The sequence below is a fragment of the Hibiscus syriacus genome, unplaced genomic scaffold (assembly GCF_006381635.1).
Source record: "Hibiscus syriacus cultivar Baekdansim isolate YM2019G1 unplaced genomic scaffold, ASM638163v2 tig00112281_pilon, whole genome shotgun sequence".
Classification (NCBI taxonomy): domain Eukaryota; kingdom Viridiplantae; phylum Streptophyta; class Magnoliopsida; order Malvales; family Malvaceae; genus Hibiscus; species Hibiscus syriacus.
The window spans coordinates 1268862-1279050 of record NW_024063292.1 but is presented as its reverse complement, the minus strand read 5'-3'; the positions used below and the strand labels follow the sequence as shown (position 1 = coordinate 1279050).

The 10189-nt window shown below is 35.5% G+C and overlaps 2 protein-coding genes across 2 annotated transcripts; both read left to right on the top strand.

Moving 5' to 3' along the window:
* The first annotated feature begins 1851 nt into the window (after positions 1-1851).
* LOC120177033 (RAB11-binding protein RELCH homolog) lies at positions 1852-5029 on the top strand. Its single transcript, XM_039183296.1, has 4 exons — positions 1852-2320; positions 3181-3333; positions 4008-4186; positions 4696-5029. Exons 1-4 carry the CDS (start codon positions 2119-2121, stop codon positions 4837-4839), a joined length of 678 nt encoding a protein of 225 aa, XP_039039227.1. The 5' UTR covers positions 1852-2118; the 3' UTR covers positions 4840-5029.
* Positions 5030-5062: 33 nt separating this feature from the next.
* Positions 5063-9342, top strand: LOC120177051 (RAB11-binding protein RELCH-like). Its single transcript, XM_039183307.1, has 16 exons — positions 5063-5077; positions 5253-5294; positions 5395-5565; positions 5648-6211; positions 6508-6582; positions 6668-6796; positions 6876-6950; positions 7028-7237; positions 7451-7603; positions 7706-7920; positions 8072-8189; positions 8296-8428; positions 8497-8698; positions 8780-8885; positions 8953-9093; positions 9169-9342. The coding sequence occupies exons 1-16, from the start codon at positions 5063-5065 to the stop codon at positions 9325-9327; spliced, it is 2508 nt and encodes an 835-aa protein (XP_039039238.1). The 3' UTR covers positions 9328-9342.
* Positions 9343-10189: the final 847 nt, after the last annotated feature.

Here is a 10189-nt window from a genome sequence, read left to right as displayed (position 1 = left end):
TTATTTGGTTAAAGTCAATGGTTCAGATTGATTCAAGTTGACTTAAATCAGTTTGAGTTGACTCAGCTTCGACCAGTTCAGGTTGATCCTGTCCATACCTGTTTGACTTGGTCTGGTCTAACCAAATCGATTTCTATAAATTTTTTATCGGTGGAGGAGCCTCAAGCATAGGGACGATGTGTGGCGGTGCATACGATGGCCAAAACGATGATAGGGACCGTCCAATTTACACGAGATGCAACACTCCAAAAAAATCAACTAAAATTTCAAGCCAAAAGTCGAAGTAAGAATCGAAAAAGTGAGCCAAAACTTACCCAACGATGGTCAGAGAAAAGACGATGTCAAGGAGGCAGGGTCGACTGGGATTTGTTTCGCTCGACGTCAGGGACTACAATGTTGGTGGTTGTGTAGTTCACAGACAATGGACGTGGCTGAAATCCTGACAAACAACAGCGAATGGCTTAAAAATTTGATGAACCTTCAAAGCGTCTTACACAGTAAAAGACGACAATTCATAGAGTGCAGTCGGCCAGGTTTTGATCGCGGTGGCTAGACGCTCTCACTAGTGGTGGCAGTAACGATCATCAGGGAGCGATGGTTGCGATCGACGATAAGGTGTTCGAACGGTCTCCCATTGGTTTATAATGGACGGAGATCGAACAAGGGTATCCAATGGTCGGGGTTTGATCGTGGGACAACAATGATGCTGATGGTGCACACCACGGTCGATCAGATATGACAATTAGTGCTTCAACGATGAGATAGGGGATGGAGATGGGTTTCTAAAACTTTGGTTCGTAATAAAATAACCAATCTAGTATGGTTGCATTAACTGAGCTGGGGTTATAGAATATGATTTATGAAGATGTATTTATTCTTTTATTCATACATAATAGTCTAGCCTAGATTGTATAGGCACGACTTCTATCTCTATAGCGTATAGACTCTCAAACCCTCTAAAATACATATTTTTCTTCTCTTTTTACCAAAGTCAAATGTTGATGGGTAAAACTTGGTTCAAGGTCCTGAACTTCTCTTGAGCTACAGATGGGTTCATAAAATTTTAATTAAGATGTCACTTTAGTCCTTGCAATTAATATAAGGAATTATTATTGTCCCAGAAAATTGGGGGTGTAACTTGATCAGATTATACAATGTAAAACTCAAATGTTTTACATTAATTTAAGATCATTGAATGAAAAAAATAAATAATTGAAATTAATGAGTTCGGTTAAATCACTATTTTATATTTAATTGACTTACTTGATAAACTATAATAATAATTAAGATGATTAATTTTCATGGTCTAAATTAAAATGGTTGTCCCCTGTTTTCATATGTAATGAGGTAAGGGGAGATAAGATAGTAGGTTTCTCCCAACTTCCGAATTATAAAATGTCCTCCGTAGGACTCGATCCCACGACCTCAAGGTTAACCTTGTGCTCTACCATTAATATAGGTCGATTTGATGATCAACTAGATTGATCGATTTATCATAAATATATTTAATGTTTATTATCTACCATTAATATATTTAAAATAAATTAAGAATAATATATTATTTGAACTAATTAAACTCATTTATAAATTTTGATAACCAAACAACAAAACTATCTTAACGAAGGTTTAAATTGAATTGATTGAAACCGACTTAATCGAAGGGGTGAATATGTTCTCCCGAGCCTATGGCTCTCATCTCCAAACAATAATACTCCTTGTAACACCAAATCAAAACTCCATCTCCTCAATGCCATCACAATCAAACTTTCAAAACGCATTTTCTCAATAATAATAATAACTTTCGAAATGCACGAGCTCTGCAAGCCGCTACCGTTTCGCTCATTCTTTTTTTCTAAAAAACGAGATTTTGATGCTTGAGAAGAATTTGATTAAATCGTGATGATTATAAGCGGTGGAGAGAGTGATATTGATGTAAAGGAAGGATCAGATTCAGATGATGGATGTAGAGAGATCATCGCTGTGCTATTTCGTGGTGAATTTTCTACTTGAAGAGAATTACTTTTAAACGACATTTTGAATTGCTCGACGAGTTATCGGTTAGATCCTGATGTTGATAAACGTGGAGATCGAATGATGTAACGGAAGGATTAGACTTAGATGATGGATGTAGAGAGATCATCGCGGTGCAATTTCGTGGTGAATTTTCTACTTGAAGAAAATTACTTGTTAACGGCGTTCGAGTTACTCCACGAGCTTCTTGAAGAAGGTCGTGACGCTCAAGCAATTCGTCTAAAGGAATTCTTCTCCGATCCTTCTCATTTTCCTGTTGATCAGATCTCTCGCTACAGCTCTCTTGGAGGTGCTTTTGCTTTTCTTTAATTCCTTTTTCTCTTTCAAGTATGAAATCGGGAACAATTTGGACGTATATAAGTTTTTTGTCTTTTTTTTTGGTAAATATATATGGTGTTTTTTAGTGTTATTTATTGTTAGACTGCTGGCAGTGCTTTAGCAAGAGTAACAATGGAATGAGCCTTATAAAAATTGTTGATATCGGATTCAGGGTAGTGAGGTGATTCAGTGATCTGACTTCGGATCAGAGGGTGCTCAAGGCAGGTTTACGAAATTAGACAAAGGTGGGATAAGTGCATGAGCTCAGGCCACCAGAATCTCCACCCTGATCGGATATCAACAAAAGACAAAAAAAATGGAAGAATGCAATTATTTTTCTATATAGGAGTAATTACGTTGGAATTAATGTAGTATTTAGTCATTCTTTAATCTAATTATTTAAACTTCTCAGGTGGTAAAAAGTAACACAATTAATAACTAAGTGGAAATTAAATTTATGAGAAATTATGTAATTTGTTGTCGTGGAATTTGAGAGAGGGTAAAGAAATTAAGGCACTACTTGGAATTGTGTGTGTATATATATATACATGAAACGATACCTCTTAGAGCTTACATCTACTTAGTGCTTTTGTTTGTAAAGGTATGACCATCTTGCTAGACAATACATATTTTTTATACATACATACATACATATTAAAGACAGAGTGCTTATGCTGAAGATATAGCTACTTAATTAGTGACTATGACTACCAAATGAGCTTTTGGCTGCCGGTGATATTGGAATTACAAACCATAAAATAGAAGAAAAGTTAACACTTAGAAGTGAACCTTACTGATGGTTTTATCTATTGGATTTTTCTTGAAATCCAGTTGCAGACCCCCAAAGTTTGCTAGAAGAGAAAGAAGCAATAGAAGAAAAGTTAACACTTAGGGATTATGAATTGCGTTTAGCTCAAGAAGACGTTACGAAACTGAAGACCGAGTTACAAATGAAATCAGCTTTCTATCTGGATAAATTGAGTGGTAAAAAATCTTATTTATTTGATATTTGAATGGATACACTCAAACTTCATTTGGTTGATGCCGTTGCTATTTGTCTTTTGTTTCTTGTTCATTTTGTTTTGGCTTTTTCCTTTTGTTATTCATTTTCTTTTTAAAGGAAAAAAAGAAACAAAGATAAATAGAATAAATTAAACCTTTTTTTTCTTTTTGTGAATGATATGTTTAGAGAAAATTTAATTTCTTTACATGACAACTTTCTAGTATGCTGTTCGATTGAAAGAGTCTTTATTTTTATGACTAAGAATCATTAGAAGCACCAAAATGGTCAAGACTGGCTACCTGATTCATATAGGTTCACTACCAGTGAGGTTCTTGTGGTAAAGGTAAACAATGAAGAAATTATTCTTTTTGCCTCTTTTTGCATTCCATGAGGTGGGGCACCTTTCCCTACTATCGTTATATTAAATATTCTTTTCTGCTCATCATGCTAGCTATTCATACTATTGTTCAGGAATTGATGCCAGTATTTCTGTAGCAGTTGCTTTTCTTTGGCAATTGTTTTCCATAATCAACGGGCTCCGTAGGATCCCTGGCAGAAAATATGGGGATTGTAGGACTTTTTATTGCTTTAGTCATTAGCTAACCATTATTTTTCTGGCATGAGTGAATTCGTTTTATGTTACGTGCAAATGTAGAATCAAGTTTGAGCAATAACAAAAATCATGCACTGGAATTCCATCGGCAAAAGAAAGATGCTCTTTTCTCTACTTTAGGCCCGTTGAAGGCTAATGAGCGTAAAGATCTAAATTTTGCGGTAAAGGAGTATTTGCTGATAGGTGGATATCGATTAACTGCAATGACATTTTGTGAAGAGGTATCCAAAACATTCAGTAGTGTTTTCCTCTTGCTACTGCTTTTTGATTCAGTAAATCTTCACTAACTAGCATTAAAGGACCTATTGGCTGCAAGGGCTGACTGTTCTATGCTGAAAGCTTGATGAAAAACTTAATAAACTGAAAATTGTGGAATTATTAAATTATTATTTGGAAACTGATAGAAGAAGAAAGTTCTTTCCCCTTAACATCAAGGTGTATCCTTTTCCGAATATGAAGTTAGTTTGTAAAATAGAATACCCTGACTGGGAGTTGATCCAACTTTTCATTTGATGTTAGAACGCAAGTTATCTTCTTTCCTAATTTTCTGGCAGGGAGACGAGCTTTATCAATTTATAGATTTAATAGAAACTAATTTTCTTATTTTCTTGCTGGTATATCTTATATTTTTCTCTTGCACAAGTAGAATTTGAGGCCCCTGTAGGGGTTTGAAGCTGCAGCTACAGCTAGTCTTAGATCTTCTCCTAGCTGATTTGTTGTTTAACCTCAGATTACAGATCAGAACCTAGATGTTTGGGAAAATTCACCAGCATCTGTGCCTGATGCCTTACGCCATTACTATTATCAGTACCTGTCTTCAAGTTCAGACGCTGCTGAGGTAGGCAAGCTGTTTCTTACTATTCGTACTAAATAATACAGAATATTTTTCATTTTTGAACATTATAGCTGTTTTCCTTTATTGTTGTTGACTTTGCTTTATGAGTAACAGTATCATTTGGTGTCGGCTGCTTTCTTTCTTGCATTTCTTGGGTTGCATTTGTCAATATAAAAGCCCTGGGTGAGTGCAATAAAATAAACTTGGACTGTCAATTGCGATATTCATTTCAAACCAGTTTGGACTTACTCTAGTTTGGTTAATGAAGTTGTTGCCTGTAATATTATGTGTATGGAATTATTTCATTAGGAAAATATCTATGATCTATAGATATCAGTCAAATATAAGAACCTTGAACTAACATCTTGCCCAACCAGCCCTTTTCTTTTACATTTGGACATGGTTGGAAATGACATTATTGTCATAATGGATGTTTCTTCTACGTGTTGTAGATACAACTTGCTTCAGTTAATATCTCTTTGGCATTTAAGATGGTCTGTTATAATTAAATAAGGATCACTGTTTGAACAATATCTGCTTTTACATGTGGATCATGTATATCTTTCTACTTGAAGTGGTTTTCTTCTATTGCAGGAGAAAATTTCTTTGATTCGAGAAAATGAATCATTACAAAAAGCAAATGATAGATTAAAGTATGAAAAAGAGCTTTTGATGAAAAACAAAAATTTGGCTGAAGGTCAGATAAATGCATTGACAAAATCCTTGGCAACCACTCATAAGGATCTGAAGGACAAGAAAAATCAGGTAGTTCTATTTAAACTTGATTGCTTTAGTAGCAGGTCCTTGATGATGCCTCAAAATCTGTAGCAATTTCGTACTTCTTCAGATCCAAGATGTGAAGCATGCCTGGGAGCAACAAAGGAAGGAACTAAATGATCGAAGGGATGAAATCGCTTCCCTGAAAAAGCACGTCGACATATCTGGTTCTGTACAAGATCCGGTGTCTAATAGTGTTGACTTTGCTCAACCCCAGACATTTGAAAATTACAAGGAAGAAATTAAGTCTTTGCAGAAGGAAATTGAAAGATTAAACGCAGAGGAAAGAAATATTCCAAATAAAGGTGATTCCAGCCGTGCTGAAAATGAATCAACATATACTGAAGAGAAAGTTGTTGAGATGGATGAGAATAAAACTCTAATCACTCATCCCATGGAGCCAGCAGGACCTGTAGACAGCAATGTACTGTCAGCACCAGTTCAAACATTTGACAACAGCACGCACAATCCTGAAGAAAAGTTAGCAGAGCCAGTTATGAATCTTTCAAACAGTAATGATGTTTTCCCGTCTGGTGGAACCTTATCCCAACAGAATGAGAAACCACCATCAGAATATATTGGCTTGCATTCAAAACCAGAAAATCCTAGCAGTGGACCTGCTCCAGAGAATATGGTAAGTTTTTATTTTTGCTTTATGATATTATAATTCAAGGGTGGTATCTGGAATTTCACTAGGCTTTATGATATTATATATTTGATATATTTTGTTTCTTTATACATTATTCATGAATTGATAAAATTAAGCATTTTTTTGTTATATATATATATATATATATCAATTACATAATGAGATAAATTTATGAAAAAACTAACATCTAGTATAGTACTACTTGCTTCCCCACCCAAAATAGAATATGTTATCAAGATTGGCTACAATATCACGTCTAATGCAGAGTTTTATTAAAACAGGGTTTGGGGACGATTCAAATCCTTGCTGATGCTTTGCCTAAGATCGTTCCTTATGTTTTGATCAACCATCGGGAGGTTCAGTTTCTGACTATTAGTTTTTACTCGGACAGTATCTTATTTGTTATCCTTATTTAATTCCATACTAATTTTTTCACTCTAGGAGCTTATTCCTCTGATAATGTGTGCCATTGAGCGGCATCCAGATAATGCTACTCGAGATTCGTTGACGCACACACTATTCAATTTGATTAAACGTCCAGATGAACAGCAGAGGCGAATTATAATGGATGTATGTTTCAGAGAATCATGTTAGAGCATCGATAGCTCAAGTGTAGATACAGTGCTAAATCTTTTAAACTTCATTTCAGGCATGTGTGAGCCTTGCTAAAAATTTTGGGGAGGTAAGAACAGAAACAGAAATACTCCCCCAGTGCTGGGAACAAGTGAGTTTCTGGGTTCCTTATTTCTTCTTTGTCAGTTGTACTTATTGTAGCCTGATTTCATATTCTTTTGAGTGCAGATAAATCACATGTATGAGGAGCGCAGGTTGCTTGTCGCTCAATCATGCGGGGAGCTTGCTGAATTTGTCAGATCTGAGATTTGTGATTCTCTTATTTTATCTATTATACAACAATTGATAGAAGATCCTGCAACTGTTGTCCGGGAAGCTGCTGCGCACAACCTGGCCTTACTACTTCCACACTTTCCACATATGGATAAATATTTCAAGGTCAGCTTCACTAAATATGCTTCAAGGCAATCATGGAGAAGAATTCTGACTTGACAGAATTGGCTACGATGTAAGCTCTAGAACAGGTTGATAACCCATGGTCTTGGGACTGGAGCCTTTTGCAGAATAATATAATATCATGACCTGAAAGAAATAGAGAAATTATAATAAGAAAACACAAAGTTCTCCACCGCCTTATTTGTATATTGACAGGTTGAGGAGTTGATGTTCCAACTGGCATGTGATCCATCCGGAGTGGTGGTTGAAACTACACTAAAAGAACTACTACCTGCAATAATAAATTGGGGAAACAAGTTAGACCATATTTTGAGAGTTCTAATCTCTCATATCTTAGCTTCTGCTGAGGTAACTTTTTGCCCTTCGTTTTTATCATTTTCTGGTAGGTACTATCACATATCAAATTTGCAATGCTCTCCCCTCTTACAGTTACTCCATCATTATTTTCAGCGTTGTCCACCTCTTTCTGGAGTTGAAGGGTCAGTGGAGTCCCACCTGCGTGCTTTAGGTGAAGAAGATCGCTGGAATCTTGATGTTTTGTTAAGAATTTTGGCTGACTTGATTCCTTACGTGCATCAGAAAGCAATTGAGACATGCCCATTTTCCTCTGTTTCGGAGTCAAATGGGACAATATTTTCCATCTCTGTACTTGGATTGTATGCAGGGTAAGATTTTCCCTTCTCTTTGGTTTCTTTTTTCCAGACTTACGTTTTTTTTATATATCTGACTTATGAGATGAGTGTATGGATGGATTTTGAGAGCTTAGTTGAATAATTGTATTCTAAAATGATTTTGATTGATTTTATATTCTACCAGGGGACATGTCGAGTGGCCTGCATTTGAATGGATGCATGCAGACTGCTTTTCTGGTTTGATACAACTGGCTTGCATGTTACCCCAGAAAGAGGATAGTTTAAGAAACCGAACTACAAATGTATTTTGTCACTATTGCATTTAATGGGATTTTCTGCTTTCTTTATGCTTGCTCTTTTGAAATAATGATGTTTCTCTTGTTGCTAATCTACATAATGACATTGCAGTTTTTATTGGCTGTTTCTGAACATTTTGGGGAGTCTTATTCGAAACACGTAATGGTTCCTATATTCATGGTAGCAGTTGGGGATGCTGCTGATTTGACATTTTTCCCTCCCTACATTCATTCCAGAATTGAAGGTATTGTTTCCTTAGAATCTTGTTGACCTTTTGTTGTTGCATGTTCCATGAGTGTTGTTTGGTTGCAGGTCTGAAACCAAGAACAGATGTGGCCCAGAGACTTGCTATTCTAGGTATCTTGCCGCTTCTCTTGGCGGGTGTTCTAGGATGTCCTGGTAAGCATGAACAGTTAGCAGACTACTTGAGGAAGCTATTAGTTGAAGGTGCAGCGAAAGAGAATCAGTCTACGACACACAACAATGATATTGTTAATGCTGTCCGCTTCCTTTGGTTTGTAATTAAAAAACTTTAGTCCTAATTATTTTTTATTTACTGCTAAATATTCACATAGAATCTACTTTAATAATGCAGCACATTCGAAGAGCATCATAGCTTGATATTCGATATCTTGTGGGAAATGGTTGTTAGCTCGAATATAGAATTGAAGATCAGTGCTGCTAATATATTGAAAGCCATCGTATGGTTCTCTTTCATTTAAAATAAATTTTTGTACCTCAATAAAATATTTACTCGCATTTTAGCAGGTCACATATGTTAGTACAAAAGTTGCATCCGCTCATGTTCTTCCTGCCTTGATTACCCTTGGCTCGGACCAAAGTGTGAATGTGAAGAATGCAAGTATAGATGCACTTGGGGCTGTGGCACAACATTTTAAAAATGACATGGTACGGAGGCTGTTTTATTATATTTCATGCTGATGCAGTTTCTAAACATCTTTCTTACGAACACATCATGTTCAGATTGTTGATAAAATACGTGTTCAAATGGATGCTTTTCTTGAAGATGGTTCTCATGAAACAACCATGGCTGTAGTCCGTTCGTTAGTGGCAGCGGTTCCAAATACAACAGAGAGATTTAGGGATTATATCCTTGAATTTCATGTGGAAATCAATTCTTAGAACTTAATTTGAGTTGTGCATTGTGATTTTGCCATTTTAGTGCCTGCCATAATCCGATTTTTCTGTGAAGCCATTGTTTACTTAACATTATTTACATTTTCTATCCAAGATTTTCCAACTGTCGATCATACCTGTTTTTGCAACTGATACGATGTCTCGTCGACAGAGAGCTAACACGTTTTGCGAAGCCATTTCCTCTGTGGACGCGACAGGTTTGCTTCTCTTAGTGACTATAACCATCATTTCTCCCCCTTCCTTGTTCTCCATTATTTTTCTTGTAATATATTCACCGATCATATATGTATATATACAAGTGTAGGGACCCTATGTTAGGCAACCTAATATTCTATATTAATTACAATAAATAAATCTTTCAATATCTAAGATTTAGTCTAAAAAACAACCTATAAATCAATAACACTCCCCTCAAGTTAGAAGATAGATATTAATCAAGCCCAACTTGTTACATAGATCTTATTAAGAGTTGTGAATATATCATCTAATTGTTCCCTAGTTTCACATAATCCTTAGTAATCAAATCTTATTAGATATTGTAGAAATAGGATTCCCAGAAAAATAAAATATTTTAATTCACGTCACAAATTGTGAGAATACAGTAGGGATATTTATACAAGCAATTGTCAAGAGTTCTAGATAGACTAGAGTTTATTTTATTTACAAAGTAGGATTCTAGTAGGACAATAAAAGTCATTAAAACTTGTCCCTCACGAAAACGCTATTGATTTTAAAACTTTAAAACTTTAAAACAATCATTTTATGTTTGAAAACATTCATAGTTCCAAAACTAATAAATATTAGGGTAAAGTATAGTAATGGTGATTGAACTTTTCTAAAGCTTTCA

Bases quoted from the DNA above. Each gene is read 5' to 3' on its own strand.
- LOC120177051 (XM_039183307.1), top strand. The intron at 5,295-5,394 runs GTCTGTTATAAT...CTTCTATTGCAG, and splicing joins TCTCTTTGGCATTTAAGATG to GAGAAAATTTCTTTGATTCG. The intron at 5,566-5,647 runs GTAGTTCTATTT...GTACTTCTTCAG, and splicing joins TGAAGGACAAGAAAAATCAG to ATCCAAGATGTGAAGCATGC.
- LOC120177033 (XM_039183296.1), top strand. From the start codon at position 2,119: ATGATGGATGTAGAGAGATCATCGCGGTGCAATTTCGTGGTGAATTTT. The intron at 2,321-3,180 runs GTGCTTTTGCTT...CTTGAAATCCAG, and splicing joins TCGCTACAGCTCTCTTGGAG to TTGCAGACCCCCAAAGTTTG. The intron at 3,334-4,007 runs GTAAAAAATCTT...GTGCAAATGTAG, and splicing joins CTATCTGGATAAATTGAGTG to AATCAAGTTTGAGCAATAAC.